The sequence below is a fragment of the Tenrec ecaudatus genome, chromosome 5 (genome assembly GCF_050624435.1).
Source record: "Tenrec ecaudatus isolate mTenEca1 chromosome 5, mTenEca1.hap1, whole genome shotgun sequence".
In the NCBI taxonomy this organism is placed as follows: domain Eukaryota; kingdom Metazoa; phylum Chordata; class Mammalia; order Afrosoricida; family Tenrecidae; genus Tenrec; species Tenrec ecaudatus.
Window position 1 is genome coordinate 89,556,086 of NC_134534.1, and position 18,593 is coordinate 89,574,678.

The following is an 18,593-nucleotide window of genomic DNA, read 5'->3' on the forward strand; positions in this document are numbered from 1 at the left end:
TTTGACACTTTTATATAACTCTTTAGCTATATGAATTTTTAAATAAAATAATAAAGTAACATCTGTACCTAACAGGATAAAACTAAAATGCATATAATTCAGTATGTGCCAAAGCCTCATTTAAGCATAATGTTCGATAAGTGAAGAACACAACAATATTCTATGCCTAACAATTGCAGTTAAATGAATGCCTACAGCATAATCTCATAACCCTATGAATCTATCCCCACCTTCGAAAGCTTTTCAGCCATCCACTTCATGATTTTGTCCCCATTTTACATATCCAATTTCTATACCGCCCATTTATATCAACTTTGTGCTCGGAGGAGACAATCATATTTTTTGATGTGAAGAATCTTCATTCCTGTTGGAACCTTTTGAGTCCGCATGCATAAACAAAGTCAAATCAAGACAGGCCATCCATAGATTCAGCAGCAATGTGCACCAGTTCACACGCTCAAAAACCTGCCCTTCCTCTGGTCGGGTTCTGGTCAACCCAATACAGGCTGCCTCACTTAGCCTCACCAGTGTCGTCTTGCCTTTAGACCATGGCCTCATCACACATTTTCAACAACCCCAGCCCCCTTGGGCTAGGTCATGCCATAGACTCAGGTTCCACACTACTCTATAAACTTCAGACCAGCCAATCCACTCTCATCTTCTCCTCTAGTTCCTGGAAACAACGTTCATGAGTGTCGGTGGCCAGACGCAACCTGTCTCTTTATTGCGGCATTTCTCCCACTTCCACTCAACAAGTGGACCTATCTAGGTGGTCACCTAGCAAGCATTTCAGCCTGCCCACAGACTCCCTTTAACATTCAGAGAGGGGTTTTCTTCATGGTTCCAGATTTTTTTCCAGCTTCTGACAAAAACCACTAGATCAAAATTCAAAACTCCAAAGAGTTCCCTTTTTTAACACTTCAATCTGTCAACAGCCCCCTAGGAACATCTCAGGAGCAGTTTTTATTGATAGCCTTTTACCTGTGTATGAAACATACATTTTTTTCATAGATAAGGAAGGTTAAATATTATTTCAAGAGCATTTTGCAAGATTTACACATGCATAGTCACTCAAAAATTAGATTACCATTTAAGGAAATACTTAAAACTGGGAATCATTGCATTGCTTTATAGTCATCAAAACATACTTTCTTATTTCTTTGCATGTCTCAAAAAGTTTTGTTGAAATAAAATGCTATAAATATAATAATGTGACAATAGTGGAAATTAGATTTTCCCTCTCTAGACTTTTGACTCTCGTTGACAGCGACAGTCTGGGAAACTCACAGGGGAAGTTCTATCCTGTCCTACAGGGCCACTATGAGTTGACATCAATTTGAGGACAGCAAAAAAATGATTTTTTTTGAGTTTTTGGAGTAGTGTATTTCAGATGTTAGGTTATGATAACCCCTTTTCCAGGAGGCTCCCAGTGCCATCACAATGCTGAGACCCAACAAACAGGTGGGAGGAAGTGGCACCCCCAAGTTGATTCAGCAAAAAGGCAGGACATACTGGGGACAGGCTCCCAGAGCATCCACACCACCAAAAGGGCGAAAGTGGTAAGACCCTACCAAGATCTGGCAGGTCCTTCTTTCATGTCTGGCAGGGGCTGTTGAGTTCAGGACTGATGCTTTTAAAAAAAAATTTTTTTAAGGCAGCTGTCCCTAGTTAGGTGGGACTTAACTATGTCCTTATTTGACAAGTCATGAGTGATCGGGCTCACAGCTTCCTTGTTTCTAGTAGGTGGTGACACTGCAAACAGACAGGCAGCTTTCCCTGTCTTTGTCCCTGGGATGCACCAAAAAAAGCAAACAATGACAGTTTTCTGGGAATGAGACCGTGAAAAAAGATGTCACCTATCCTTTATGATAGCTTCAGGTTGCTGCTTTTCAATGGGAATATAGATTGTTAATTTTCATAGCTACCCAGGGAACAGAGAGTTAAAATTACAATTTTACATTTTTCTTCAATAAACACATTGCGGAATGCTGGAAGCCTCTGAGTCATTTATGTTGTTGTTAGGTGCCATCAAGTCAGTTGCAACTCACGTGCAACAAAAAGAAACACTTCCTGGTCCTGCACCTTCACAACTGCCCCCATGTTTGAGCCCATCATTCCAGCCACCATGTTAATTGATCTTATAGGGGGCTTCCTCTTCGGGGCTGCCCCTCTATTTGTCAAGCATGATGTCCTTGTCTGGGTACCAGTCTCTCCTGACAACCTGTCCAAAGTATCTGCGGTGAAGTCTCACTATCCTTACCTCTTGGAGCATTCTGTTTCTACTTTTTCTAAGGCAGATTTATTTGTTCAGTACTTTCAATATTCTTTGTAAGCACCAGCACTATAAATGATTAATTTCTAGAATTGAGTTTTAAAAAAAGGATACTGGCAATTTTTGCCTTTTTTCTATTATTAATGGCTTTTATGTAGGGTATATTCCTTAGAGGTATTTATTTTGACATTTTTCTGTGTAAGAAATGTTCCATTAAAAAAGAAAGCAAGAAAAAAGAAATGTTCCAATTTTTGAAAAAAGTTTTCTTGGCCGGTCAGCTGTCTCTGCCCCACCTCATCTCGACCCAGGCTGTGTGCGAACCTGGCTGGTAAGACCATGGCCATCCAGGAGCTGTGCCTGCAGCACAGCTTCCAGGCCCATGTTCAAAGGATGACATAACTCCTGACTCCTTGATCATCGCCGCTCTCTGTGGAGGCAGTGTCAGGCCTCTCTCCAGCCTCTCCCAGGATCCCAAGAGCAGGAGGGAGGGCAGGGGCTGCTGCCTCCAGGGCAGAATCTTGCAGAGCCCCAACCTTAACACCAATCACGGGAATGATAGTTACCACTTGCTGGGCATGCACTTGGCCCGAGGCCCTGCGCTTCCCCTGCAGGAGCACCTGTGAAAGTAACAACATCGCTATGACAGCTTCAGCAGCCCCCTTTACAGATGAGGGAACTGAGGCCCAGAACTATGACATCACTTGTCCAACCCACCACTGGGATTCAGGCCCAGGTGGGAACTCCAAAGCCACTGGCTACCACTTGGCACTTGTCAGTGAGTGCTGGGCCTGACAAGGTCCCATCAAACCCCTTTGCTGTCCAACCTTGCCCCCGGCCCCATCTCAGACCTCAAATCATGCTGGAGCAGGCCACGCCCAGCGCCTCTAATCTTCTCTGAAGCTCCTTGGCATCTCCATGGCAACAGTATCCTGAGCAGCTGGAGCTGAGCTCTGCGTGCTTCAGAGAAGTAGAGGTGGTCTTTGCCAGCAGAGCCCCCCAGGCCTGAACAAGTGTGTCTCGGACACCCCACCCCAGCCTTACAACCCCATCTACCCCTTCACAGGACTCCTGAGAAGACACTCAGCCTCCTTTCCTCTCTCCTCCACCAACCTCCTGTACAGTCTAATCTCCCTCTTCCTCCCAGCAGCTCCAGGCCCCTTTCCAGGTGAATACTCTTCTCACACCCACAGCTGCTACTGGGCCCAGGGGCCAAGGCCCCAGCCTTGTTGCGACAGTTACATAATCTCTAGTCAACTTGTGAAGGGGCAGAGTCTAACCTGTTAATCAGGCCATAGCCAATGAGGCCTCTGTGTGGGCATGGCCTCCTGAGGATTCTGGGAACTCCCAGTCTTCTTCCCTGGAGGTAAGACGCTCTGCTTGTCTTCCTGCTGAAAAACCACATGGAGACCCCTGATGGAACCAAAGCCCTGGAGCTGGAGGAGCCACATGGAGACCCATGCCAGTGCTGAGATGCTTCCATGGCCACTGGATCTGCAAGACTTTCCACCCACCGACCTGTGATCTTTCTTCATTTGGTGTCATTGCATGCGTTGTGTGAGTCTGAAGAGGAAACTATAGATTGGTATCGGACGTATGGGCTAATATCAGACTTAGGGGCTTGATTTGGAATTGGCTCTGATGTTTTCTTAATATACAATTACTCTTTGACATAAAGTTCTCTATTAGACAAAAAAAAGTTTTCTTGACACATAATTCACATAACAGTCAATAATTCAGTCATCTTTAAAAGCTTGGAAGCAGAGATGAAGAAAGACAAATACTAACCCACGTGGTCTCCATGAGACCAAGAAGCAGCAGCTGAAGACACAAGGACTTGCCTCGGAGGTCACAGAGAGAAAGCCAGCTCCTTGGCATCAGACTTTCAACCATCTAAACTGAGAGAAAATAAATTCCAACATGTTACATCCATGCAAGCAGAGCGATATTTCTGTCATAGCAGCAGTAGATAGCACAGAATTTGAATTGGAAATGGAAAGCTCATTACCACAAGGGGGATGCGCCCTTGAACCTACAGTCCCTGCACTGAACCTCCTCCATCCGAGAGACAGAGAACAGAGACCGTGAAGTACATGAGAAACAGCAGCAGAGAAACAGCACCGGTAACAGAAAGGGGAAAAGAGCAGTGAACGTCCCAAACCATGGAGTAAGACAGCTGAGTGCCTCCGGAAGGAGGCTTGCTAGTGGAGGGGATGGGTGCCTCTGCATGCTTATTGGTAGAGCTAAAAGACCTTTAACATTCCCCAGTGTGGTGGGTGCCGTCCAAGGGACCAAGGACTGATGAGAGAAATGCCTGAGTGCATGGCTAAGGGGTGGCTGTCTTGATGGAAGAACTGATTCTCAGTTGTAACCAATTATTTCCCTAATAAACCCCATAACTGGGAAATAAAATAAAAGGGTTTTGCAAGACCAATGACTTGTTTACAGCAAAAACTTTTTTTCCCTTCAAATATACAAATGGTGACTACACATTTGGACATCTCCTGATGGAATATTAGAAATAACATTGACTACATCTGTTGGATGAGTTGATGGAGAAGCTCAATATCAGCATTTAAATCAAAGCCCGGGGCTGATTGTGGAACAAACTATTGTATGGAAATTCCAGTTGAAGCTGAAGAAAATGAAAACAAGCCCATGGAGCTAAAACATGATCTTGAGGTCTATCCCACATGAATGCCAAGACCATCCCAAGGACACAAGCCCATGGAGCTAAAACATGATCTTGAGGTCTATCCCACATGAATGCCAAGACCATCCCAAGGACACAAGCCCATGGAGCTAAAACATGATCTTGAGGTCTATCCCACATGAATGCCAAGACCATCCCAAGGACACAAGCCCATGGAGCTAAAACATGATCTTGAGGTCTATCCCACATGAATGCCAAGACCATCCCAAGGACACAAGCCCATGGAGCTAAAACATGATCTTGAGGTCTATCCCACATGAATGCCAAGACCATCCCAAGGACACAAGCCCATGGAGCTAAAACATGATCTTGAGGTCTATCCCACATGAATGCCAAGACCATCCCAAGGACACAAGCCCATGGAGCTAAAACATGATCTTGAGGTCTATCCCACATGAATGCCAAGACCATCCCAAGGACACAAGCCCATGGAGCTAAAACATGATCTTGAGGTCTATCCCACATGAATGCCAAGACCATCCCAAGGACACAAGCCCATGGAGCTAAAACATGATCTTGAGGTCTATCCCACATGAATGCCAAGACCATCCCAAGGACAGATTTGCTTCCCTTGAAGACCTGATGAAATGTAGGAGAACATCAAGAATGTCATTTTTACTAAACGTGCTGCTATTGAGTCAATGCCAATTCATAGTGACCCTACAGGCCAGGGTAGAACTGCCCCTGTGAGTTTCTGAGGCTGTAGCTGTTGAGGGAAGCCTCAATTGAAAGGTTAGCAGAAAATCTTAAAAACTAAAACAACTTTAAAATGGGTCAAAATGGAGATCACATTATAAGATATTATATTTTAGCGTAACTACATCTACCACAATTGACTTTTCAATGCTCTCAGTCTGATAGCAGGAATATTCATATGCCTGCAATGTGGTCAGATGGAATTCGCTGGAGGCTTAATCCATGTGGGGACCCTGCAAATGAATTTTGGGCGTCTGCTGTCATCCATAGCATTCTGAAAACTGGGTGTTCAGAATTTAGCAGAATGGGGAAAAGAGCAGTGAACTTCCCTGATACCATTCCCTCCTCAGATTTGCTTGCCAATACTTGCATAATTTCCTCTCCTCAAGTGTTTTAAACTCAGTACTCTTGGCTAAACAAATGACATTATTGGTGGAATTATCTTTTGGCCTAGGTAGATGACTGATACTGTTCACTATCATAAAATGATAATGATGTCTCAAATGTACCAGAGACATATAGAAACCATAAATATATGAATGGATTTGGGGGCTCACACTTAATTTTAACCCCAAACTAAGAACAATGATTTTTTATTATTGTTCTACTTGATGTTGGATACTCACTTCGTCCTACTCACCCGCGTGAAGAGATCACTGAAAATATTAATGCTGTAAGAAAGCAGATGGTGTACACCTAGTAGAAAGAATAGTGTCTGGATTTTAAGGGCTTATCTTCCAACAAGCATCCATCTCAGTGGGTGTCAACTAAGTCCACTTGAAGAAGTACATCAACTTGTAGGGCCCAAGGATTTTAAATAATGAAATCCAAATATGAGGGAGGGAGTGGATCAGAGCTTAAAAGCTCCATTTTTTAAAAAAGTTTGGTTGGCACATAATCCACATAACACACAATTCCCTAGTCCAGCCATATCAAGAAGAGTTGTGTAATCATTATCACAATCAATGTTAGAACATCTTTGAGTTTATTTTGATGAAGCTTTTGAAAATATTCATTTTACAGAATGCAGAGTCTAGATGAGCCTTGGAACGAAGAAGGAGACGACTCTGACCATCCATACTACAATAACATTCCAAATAATGTGTCAACTCTAAAAGGGTTTCATAATACTCCACAGAACATTAGACCCTATGTTCCTGACATAGCGCAGGTAAATCTTACAGCTTTTTAATTTTTTAATGGTGGATAAATAAACTTTATTTTCCTTCCATTTCATTCCAGGTTGATTTTCTGTCTTCCCTTGACAGAAGAAATTTGGATTTCACAAGTAGGAGAGATGTTTTCTTGGATATTATGAAGCATTAGTCAAATGGCCTGAAGCTATGTTGTGCTTCATGTTATATGAGTCTGAGGTTTCCCTTTGTAGGAAAAATTCGATCATATTGTTACTGGAGCTTCGGGTTTTTGTCTTCCCCAAATTAAGATTTACTTTGAGAAGCACAGATGGAGTTTTCACAAAGAGAAATTTTATTAAGAATCTGCCGGGAGAGAGAAATCACTCCACCAGCAAGTAACGTTGCTTCAGTTTCTTTCTGCCTATGTGAAAACAGACTTTTAAAGATACACACGGAAAAGGAAATTCCACCAGGTGTAACAAAGGTTGCTGGGAAATGTAGTCCCAAGCCTCTGTGCATGTTCAATCCAAAACTCCACCTTTGATCTCACAATACTATGGTCATAACTATAGGAGAGATTTCAAGACGTTTTAAAGGCCTGGGATTTTTTGAGAGCTGTTCCAGGAGGTGACTCAAGGTTTCAAGCCTCAGTTCTATCTGTTCTTATAAGTATTCAGAGTCAAACAAAGTTTGAATGTATTGAGTGAATTTATTATGGAGATACTTAACTGTGAAACACTAAAGGGCCGACAGCTAATTTGAGTGCACCATGAAATAAAATTCAAATTTTTAGTCCAACTAGGGGAGAACTTCCACCACTGGCTGACTTTCTGTAGTTTCCCTCCCTCTTCTGGGTACTTGCAACCCAGAATTCAGGCTTCAAAACCAAGGGTCAATCCTAGCTTTGTAGGGTGCTGTATTGCTAGCTTTGTAGGATTCAGTATTACTCTGCTAGCATCCTTTCACTGTCTGCCTCGTTCCTTGAAAACGTGTCTTACATGTCCTGGCTTTACTTTGTGCTGGGAGACTACGGAAAATGTGACTCCTTTTTTGCACTAGAAATTCCTTCCATTGTCAATCTCTTTCTCCTTGTCCATCTCTTTCCCACTAACAGGTCCTTAAAGAGATTGTGGACATAGGCCTTTAAAGCAATAAATGTCTTATGAAGCTTTTCAGTTTACTCATTCACTTGGCTTTCCCTTCAATTCAAAATTCTAGTAAGAGTTGTAATACCTCTATTTTCTTTTAGGGAAATAAAAAAAGAAAACATTACTTACCTCACACGAATGATGATAATACCTATAAAATAGTTTTAAAAAACACAACACTGAAATAAAGAATCTAAGCATGAGAAAGAATAGCCTGGAATGTGTTGGGTGGACTTGCCCAAGCATAAGTAGATTATGGGCATATGTGTTTGGTTGGGAAGTATATTCTGACATATAGATATTGTAAGTGAAATTTAGTTCAAACTATACAGTGATGTCACTGGAGCTGGATGAGCTCAATGTATGCTCACACTTAGGGATGAAAGGTAGGGGTAATGCACACAGTTTGACTGGAAATGCAGACTCTTCCTTCTATTTAGAGAAACTTTTTTCTCAAATTGTAGTGTGTGCTATGGAGCATGATGAGAAAATTAGGTGTACTACAGGGTAAAACTGACCCACCATAAGGCCCCCACTACTATCATATGGCTTTCAAAGATGGTGAAATGAGAGAAAATAATTGTTTTTCTTTGTGTATATATTTATATCTGTGCAGTTTTCAGGGAAAGAGCAAACGTATTACCAAGGAAGAGACTCAGAAGACAAGTTTGGCGAAGACCGGAAGCAGCCTCCTGCTAGACAAGGTGAGAGGGGAAGGAAAACTAGGAGAAGCAAAAATACATGTATTTTTTGTAAAGTACTTATCAGTAGACAGCTTATTCCTTGTGGGGTGACAGAGTTAAGTGCTTTAAATAGTTGCTGAAATTGATACTACAACTTCTGAAATATAGAAATAGCAGCTAGCCAGTATGTTCACTGTCATAAATTAGAAGCTAGGACCCAGGCCAGGTCTCCAAGCACATTGTAGACGTTCTTCTGTCGAGTTCATCTGGCATGAGAGATCTCATTTTCATTGGTGCTGACGAAGTGGCATTCCTAAGAGGACCCTAAGCCAATTTCAAATGGGAAGATGAGGGAAACTCTGAAAGATGTTGATACCATTTATAAGCTCCCCAGCAGGATGACGTCCTAGTGCAGTAACTTGCTCATTGACATGTCCTATTCGGGCTTACCATTTATGTCTTACTTCCTTACTTCTCCCCACCAAGAATCTGCCTCAGGAGTGACATCAAAACACCCACTATATGCTAGGGATTGATAAAACATTGAAGACAAACATTTATTTGAGATGGGCCCAAAGTTTGAGAGAGCAAAATAATAATAATTTATAAATTATCAAAGGTTCATGAGGGAAGGGGGACCGGGGAGGGAGGGGAAAATGAGAAGCTGACACCAAGGGTTTAAGTGGAAAGCAAATATTTTGAAAATGATGAGGGCAACAAATGTACAAATGTGCTTGACACAATTGACATATGTATTATGATTATGATAAGAGTTGTATGAGCCCCCAATAAAATGATTGAATAAAAGCTTTAGGAGAGAAAGTAGTCTTAATGGGAATTAAATGTGTCTTAATCTTGCTTTTTACATTGCCACTGAGGATACACAGGTGAGTAGGTGCTGATACAGCAGCATGCAGTAGAATGGATACCAGGGGAATAGGTCCAAAGAGAAGACAATCCATATCTTATCCACCTCATTAAATTCCACCTATATCTCGAATCACAAGTTCTGCAGTGTGAACTCACTAGGTGTTTTCGGGAGAAAGGTGAGCCTGTCTACTACTGTATAGATTGAGAGTCATGGCAACACAAAAGGGCTGTTTTGCCCTGTCCTATCGGGTCACTGCATTAGAATCACCTGGATGGCAGTGATTTTTTTATTGAATTACATATCAATTATTGAAAATAATTGATATATAATTAACTAAGCTGATTCTAAGCTAATTGTTGGCATAAGTCTCTATTCTATATACACATAAAAAACTTAAAACAAAAATAAACCTACTGTCATTGAGTTAATTCCAACTCACAGCACTGTAGAACCAAGCAGGGTTTCTGATGTTGTAAACCTTTATAGGAGCAGACAGCCACAACTTCCCCTGGCAGGGCAGCTGGTGCGTTTGAATGACTGCTACATATTTAATCCTCAATACCATGCGCGCGCGCGCGCGTGTGTGTGTGTGTATGTGTGGGTCTGTGTGTGTACTTTCGAGAGAGAGAGAGAGGCACTGTCAAGTACACATTAGACTACTAACCAGAAGTCCAAAGATTTAAACCAACCAGTTGCTCCATTGGAGAAAGATAGAGCTACCTGCTCCTGTAAATATTTAAAGCCTCAGAAATTTTATGAGTCAGAATCAATTTGATGGCTATGAGAATTTGGTATTTTTTATTTATATATCTCTATTTATTCTATGATGATAAGGTTTAAAAAACACCTATTGTTTGTGTAAATAGCGTCTAGTCACTTAAAAGTTTAATCTGTACAAGTCAAAAATTCACGTATTGTGGTTCATAGCTGGTTCTTTTTCTCGGCAGTGTTTTAATTCTATACCATTGGCTAAATTAATGACATTATCAATATGATTACCTTATGATAATTGATAATGTTCTCTGTCATAAAATGATAATGATCTCTAAAGCGAGCCAGAGACATATAGGAACCATAGATATATGAATTAATTTGGGGCTCACACTTAATTTTAACCCCAATCTGACAATGAGTTCTTATGACATGGCACTACTGGATCTTCACTCTCATGAAAGGATCACTGAAGATATAGATCTTGTAGCAAAGTATGGTGAAGAAAGGAGATGGTGCCCACCTATCAGAAGCAATAATGTCTATGGTCTTAAAGCCTGGTTTTCTTTTCTGTTGTTTTGGGGTTTTTTAATCATTTTATTGGGGGTTTGTACAACTCTTATCACAATCCATATATACATCCATTGTGTCAAGCACATTTGTAAATTTGTTGTTATCGTCATTCTCAAAACATTTACTTTCTACTTGAGCCCTTAGTATCAGCTCCTCATTTCCCCCTCCTTCCCCACTCCCTTCCCTCATGAACCCCTGATAATTTATAAATTATTATTGGTCATATCTTACACTGCCCAACATCTCCCTTCACCCACTTTTCTGTTGTCCATCCCCCAGGGAGGAGGTTATATGAAGATCCTTGTGATTGGTTCCCCCTTTCTACCCAACCTTCCTTCCACCCTCCTGGTATCACCACTCTCAGCACTGGTCCTGAAAGGATCATCTGTCCTGGATTCCCTGTGTTTCCAGTTCCTATCTGTACCAGTGTACATTCTCTGGTCTAGCCAGATTTGTAAGGTAGAATTGGGATCATGATAGTGGCGGAGAGGAATCATTTAGGAACTAGAGGAAAACTGTATGTTTCATTGTTGCTACACTGCACCCTGACTGGCTCGTCTCCTCCCCATGACCTTTCTGCAATGGGATGTCCAGTTGCCTACAGGTGGGCTTTGGGTCCACAATTTGCACTTGTCCTCATTCACAATGATATTATTTTTTGTTCTTTGATGGCTGATCCCTTCGACACCTCATGATCACAAAAGCTGGTGTGCTTCTTCCATGTGGGCTTTGCTTCTGAGCTAGATGGCCGGTTGTTTGCTTTCAAGTATTTAAGATCCCAGACACTATATCTTTTGATAGCCAGGAACCATCAGCTTTCTTCACCACATTTGCACCCGTTTGTCTTCAGTGATCGTATTGGGAAGGTGAGCATTGTGGAATGCCAGTTTAATAGAACAGTGTTCTTACATTGAGGGAGTACTTGAGTGGAGGCCCAATGTCCATCTGCTACCTTAATACTAAACGTATACATATATGCACATAGATCTATTTCTCCATCATCATATATACATATATTTACATATGTACATGCTTGTATTTAGACCTTTATAAATGCCCCTTGCCTCCTAGTTCTTTCCTCTATTTCCTTTACTTTCCTCTTCTCACACTATCAAACTGAGCCTTCATTTGGGTTTCAAAAATTCCTCTTGCTTACATTGCCCTTGATCAAGCCCTACCAGACCTTTTACACTCTCCTCGCCACTGATTTTGGATCACTTGTTGTTCCATTGTCCCAGGGTTTGTTAACACCACTTCAAGCAGCCATCTCAGTGATGCATCAACTAAATCCTCATGGAAGAAGCATACCACCCTGTGTGATCCAAGAATCATAAATAAAATCCAAATCTGAAAGAGGGAATGGTATCAGAGATTAAGTTATGAACACCCAGTTTGCAGGATCATGGATAGCAGTGGAAGCTCCAAGTCCATGTGCAAGGTCCTTGCTTGGATTAAGCCTCTGCTGAGATCTCCCTGACCAGGGATGTCAATAGCTTTGCTATCATGCAGAGTGCATTGGAAAATGGATTGCTTCAGAAGCAATTAGGCTAAAATTCAACGCCTTATCATTTGATCTCCCTTTTGACCCATTTTAAATTCTTTCCAGTTTCTAATATTTTCTGCTTTGTTTTCAATTGAGATTTTTCTGTTTCATTTTGTTATTGTTTATATGTTTTCCTGCATATGAAATTCAGAATAGGTTAATCCATAGAGACAGTTGGTTTTTTACTCTTTGTGTGTGTGTGTGTATGTGGAGGGGGGTGTTATGGCAGTGGAAGTTGAGAAAATATGGGGAGCTAACAATAATGAGTACAAGAATGAAGAAAAATTCTAAAATTGATTGTGGTGATGATTTAACAACTCTTCCTAATAAAATTGAACTATTGAATTGTATGACGTGTAAATTATATAACTATATAACTATATATATATAAATTATATAACTATATAACTATATATATATATATATATAACTATAATTATATATATATATATATAATCAGCAGTATGGGTTGAGGTTCACCTTGGTTTCCATTTAAATTTTCTTTGGAAAAAAAAATAAGTGTTCTGAGTTTTAGGAACAAAAGTAAGTCCAAAATGGGAATGATCAAAGCTGTAGGGTGAATTGAGTATGGTTTCACAATAAATTATCAAAGGGCAGCCCTTATGACCTTCAGAAAACGAGCAGGTTAATTGTCATGAAGCAAAAATTCCTTGGAGACCTTCCCTGCCTTTTCTAATGAATCCAGTTTTCAGTTGTCTTAAAACTTCTTCATACCAGGAGGGGAAGGTTGGGGAAGAAAAGGGGAACAGATCACAGGATCTACATATAACCTCCCTCCCTGGGGAATGAACAACAGAAAAGTGAGTGAAGGGAGACGTCGGACAGTGTAAGATATGAAAAAATAATAATAATTTCTGAATTATCAAGGGTTCATGAGGGAGGGGGAGTGGGGAGGGAGGGGGGGAATGAGGAGCTGATACCAAGGGCTCAAGTAGAAAGCAAATGTTTTGAGAATGATGATGGCAACATATGTACAAATGTGCTTGACACAGTGGATGGATATGTGGATTGTGATAAGAGCTGTATGAGCCCCCAATACAATGATTTAAAAAATAACAAAACTTCTTCATAGTAAACCCCCATGCTTTTTCTTTCTTTCTGTTTTAAAGAAAATCCATCAAAATCAGCCCATGGGAAACTCCAAAAATACCCACCACAACATTCTGAGTTCCCCTTTCTGTGCTGACTTGAACTGAGCCTTTGGAAGCCACGGTTTGGAATATATATTGAATCTCCCCCTAAAGAGACAACAACAAGTCTATTCTTGAGAGAACTTGTCTGCAGGCATCCACTGATCACAGAGACAGGTTTATATACATTCATTTGCAATAAGCCTGTACAAGTATAAATTGGAACCCTAGTAGCAATACTCTTTAACTTGCCATCATGTTATTAGATATATATGTATATATATATTCCTATTTTAAATCTATTTCTATTTTATATCTATTATCTTCTTCTACACCTATGCCTACACAAGCCACTAAGTCAATGCTTTCAGGTCCATCTAATTTTACCTCCACCTCTCTAGCTATCTGAGCACATCTTTTCAACAACTATGATACCCCGCCGTGGTTATGTCTAGCTTCATGGGAGTTGAAAATGCCACATACCCAGGGTGCTTGTTAGAAAATATTTCTCTAAAGTGGGAGTCAGAGAAACTGTCTTATTGTTACAGTGGATCTATGTGATAAAGCATTCACTTGCATTTATAACATGGGACAATGCAAATAAAGTTTGTCATCCTTTTGTCCAATCATTTGATCTCAAAGCATTTGTAGCAGAGATAAGGGGACCAGGAAATAGATCACCAGACATTTGTGTGTTCCATTCTCATGAGTATCTTTCTAGGGAGGTCCAGAATCCTTGGTAAGGTCTCTAACCATCATGGGTCTCCAACTTTACAGATTTCATTTGGGCATGAAGTACTGGACACAGTCAGTGTCCAGAAGACATCAGTCAGTTGGGACAGAATCAGAGGAGGAGCACTTAACCAAAGGATATCTGCCTGGAAGAATTACATTATTGATAGCTTAAGAAGCGTCTCTACTTAAATGTTCGATGGCTTAACTAAAAGTGCATTGCTGTTGTTAAAAATAATATGAAAGATTTCTCATTTTCTTGTTACAGACTCTTCAGACATCTACAGCATGCCAGAAAGAAGGTTGTTTGAGACCCCTCAAGAAGAAGCCCCCTTCTACGTCAATACCCAGCACATCCCACAGCAGGACAGGTTGGCCGTGGGAGGAGCAGGACTGCACACAGACACCAGAGATGCAAGCAGCAGTGGAAAGAGCAGCCCTCAGAAAGACCTGTTTGACATGAGTGGGTTTCCATTTGTTTCATTTCCTTTTAATTTGAGGTTGTGTTATATACACCCTGTGATTTGAAATCTATGCAATTACTGAATTTTTTTGCTAGCAGAGTTGAACTATTAGAGATAATTAAGTGTTTATTTCTGGGTTTGGATGGTGGTTTAAAGTTTTGAATGTGCCCTATTTCTGTTTTGGGATTAGATGCCACCTTTCTCTGCAGCAAAGAGGCAGAGCAGTTTCTCCTATCTTTGTGCAGTTACTTTTTCCTCTTGAAGTTATGCAAATGTATTGAGACTAAATTAACAAACATAGTTATTGTACTCATTTATTTGTTTAAATATGAATTGACTTTTCCGTACCAGAAGTTTCTGAGTAGTACAAACAGATAATGTGCTCCACTGCAAACCAAAAAGGCTAAAGGTTTAAGTCTACCCAGGAGGGCCTTGGAAGAGAGGCCTAGTAATCTACTTCTTAAAAAACAGCCATCAAAATGCCGGTGTAACACAGTGCTCAGACACACAGGGTCACCAGGAGTTTAAGTTGATTCAGCAGTAACTGGTTTTGTTTAAATATGTGCTAAATACTGTATCAATTACTAAGCATGCAAAGATGAAATGGATTAGTCTCTGTTTTCAATGAAATGTCAGTCTAGTTAACAAGAACGAAGTAAGAGTATAAATAAGACATTGCAGTATGCCACTTTCTCTTGCATATAGTCTCTCTCTCTCTCTCTCTCTCTCTATATATATATATATATATATATAATATATATATATATATATATATATATAACTCCTCCATGCTAGTTACACTCTCCAAATATGTACTGAGTAGCCATCATGTTCCAGATTCTATTCTACTTATTGGGGATGCACAAGAAAACCAAACAGACTGATTCTCTTCTCCCAGGAAGCTTATAGAAACCACTAACTATGTAATAGCAGGTAGTGATGCATGCTGGAATGAAGCACAGAATAAGAGAGGAATTCGTGCATGCTATTTTGATGGGAATGTAGGGTGACGATTGCATGGACTTTTCACTTGAAGAGTTAAATCATTCATGAACTCATTCATGAAAGTGACAAACATCACTAGAGAATTTTGAAAGTTTCCAAAATGCACAAAAAGCCATGCCTTCACATTCTAAAATGTCTTTTTCAAACTCCTTTTGAAGATTTTAAGACAAGGAAAGGACCCTAGCATGAATGAGTTTATAAGTTTCACAACAGTCCTACAGGCAGATGACAGCATTGTTATTATCCGTATTTTACAGAGAAGGAAAGAGAAGCCCAGATGATAAGTACCTTTGCTGATTGCAAAATGGCCGAGCTGAATGGCTGAATCCACACGTGGTTCGCCATTTGATGTCGGTAGCCCTTTCTGGGTGTGAGAGCAGGACAAAGTGCTTCTGTCTTTCAGCACCACCATGACAATAGAGCACTATCCCCCCCCCCCCCCCCCCGCACCACTGGTTTATCAGATAGACTCGTTTCTCTCTTTGATGTACTTGAAGACTTTTAGGATCATAACCCTCAGAGGTACCTTGAAGATCACTTAATCAATCCATTAAAAAATATGGAGGCAAGAGCTATGAGACAACTTTCCCAAGGATGGCCTTCCAAGGCAAAGTGATGGCCTTCCAAGTGTCTGCTCCAGTTTTAACTCAACTCTGAACTGTAGTTTAGAGTTGTACACGTGGTCAGGCATATCTACTGTTTAACTTAGTCATTATACCAGTGACTCCTGGGCTCACAACTTAGCAAAGCTTGATTGGATGGGGGCTGTAGATGGGGAAAAACAGGTAGCAGAGCCATTTTTTATCAGTTTATTTCTACTCCTGCTTTCAAAACTAAAGAAGGAGAAACAATGTAGAAAGAACCCTGGAGAAGCTGCTATCTCGTGAAAAGTAAGGAAATATTTATAAAATCAGCATATTGTTTATCTTGAACTTCTAGAACCAAATGATGATGATGATGATGATGATGATGATGATGATGATGATGATGATGATGGGGAGATGGTACCTTCATGCTGGTGGCACTGATGGTGCTCGTGGTATGGCAGCGATGATGGTGGTGCTGATGATGTGAATGGTGATGGTTTGATGAAGATGCTGATAAAGAGGAACGTGGGCATGATGGCAATAGTGCTGGTAGTAGCAATCAAGGTTCATCTGGAACTGGTAATAGTGAGGATGATGATATTGATGCTATGGTGTTAATGGTGACAGAGACATGATGATAAAAATCTTCAATTCCTCAGTGCACCTGGAAAAAAAGGTGGAAAATACAGAAAGTCCTGAAGCATAATTTTAGTCCATAGTTTCCTCTCTTTAGCTCTTTAAATGATTTTACTCTTGCTTTGTGTTTCTTTTGTTCATTTTACTTATTACCATTCTATATGAGTATTTAGCATACCAGTCTTCTTTTAAAGCATATATTGAGTATTTATCAAACATAAATTGTTTTTATCCCAGGAACAATGTAGGGATTTGGGGATATAATAATGTCCAGGAAAAAACTATTATGCTCTAATGGGGCTTGCATTGTACTGGGTACACAGCCTGGTCCTCAGCAATCATCATAAGACCTTACACTGTGGGTCATATCTTAGAGAGCTTTTGTATATATTGCCTTATTATAAAAGTCAACATTAATATTTCATTCAGCATGACTGGGTCCTTCTTTATTACTATAAGAGCAGACTGTCCCACCATTCACTGACACGATGAGGCAAGAAGAGTGTTCTGAAGGAGATGAAGTCAGTTTTTACCTCAGAAACTCACTAAGGAACCTTTCCCCAAAGGAACATAAGTGAAGGTCAAAGGAAAATAGGTTCCTAGCCTTGGAAAAAGTCACATTAAAAACTCAACAAACAAATGCTACTTTTTATTTTTATAATTTTCCTGATATAAGTTCTTGAAATATACATTTGGTGGCTTAGATTTATATTTTACCATAAATCAAAACTTTTCAGCCATTCTTTTCTTTTGTATATTTCTTGTGCTTGCAGGTTTTTATTTTAAAGAAGAAAATATTCTAGGAGGGTGGAGGGAAGGTGGGGTAGAAAGGGGAAACATTACAAGGATCTACATATAACCTCCTCCCTGGGAGACTGACAACAGAAAAGTGGGTGAAGGGAGACGTCGAACAGTGTAAGACATGACAAAAAATACAACAAAACAATAATTTGTAAATTATCAAGGACTCATTAGGGAGGGGGGAGCATGGAGGGAGGGGGAAAATGAGGAGCTGATGCCAGTGGCTTAAGTGGAGAGCAAATGTTTTGAGAATGATGAGGGCAACAAAAGTACAAATGTGCTTTACACAATTGATGAATGTATGGATTGTGATAAGAGTTGTACGAACCCCCAATAAAATGATATTTTTTAAAAAGAAGAAAATATTTTTAATAGGTAACCTAATATTCCAGAAAATTTAAAGTGTCTATGGGAAAATTAAGGAAAAACTGGTGACGTAGATGTTACATGTTGGTCTGCTAATCAAAGGGTCAGCAGTTTGAAACCACCAGTCAGTCTGAGGGAGAAAGATGAAACTTTCTACTCCTGCAGCATGTCCTACAGCTTCCCTATGAGTCTACTTGGACTCCACTGCAGAGAGTTTGTGGATTTTTATGGGCAAATTATTGGGCAATGCAGGAAACAACAAAAGAAGAATGCACAGAGTGATGACCAGAATTAGGTTGTTGACTTGGCAAAAAAGAGATTGCTTTTTGGAAGACATCACAAGAGAATTTTATTACAAACTTCTAGGAGGAAGAAATTTTACCAAGCCAGCATGGCCAGACTCAGTATTTCATGTGCCCAGTATGCCCATGAAACATATTTTAAAAAACATTTTATTACAATCCATACATTTTCAAAGCATTTGCTCTCCACTTAAGCCCTTTCCATC

At 40.3% G+C, this 18,593-nt stretch overlaps 1 protein-coding gene across 1 annotated transcript in view; it reads left to right on the top strand.

Annotated features, from left to right (window-relative positions):
- SHC3 (SHC adaptor protein 3) overlaps window positions 1-18,593 on the top strand; it is a 224,042-nt gene that overhangs the window by 166,605 nt on the left and 38,844 nt on the right. The window contains exons 8-10 of the mRNA XM_075550852.1: window positions 6,702-6,849; window positions 8,579-8,666; window positions 14,495-14,689. Of these exons, the coding sequence (XP_075406967.1) occupies window positions 6,702-6,849; window positions 8,579-8,666; window positions 14,495-14,689 (431 nt within the window). The remainder of the gene's footprint in view (window positions 1-6,701; window positions 6,850-8,578; window positions 8,667-14,494; window positions 14,690-18,593) is intronic.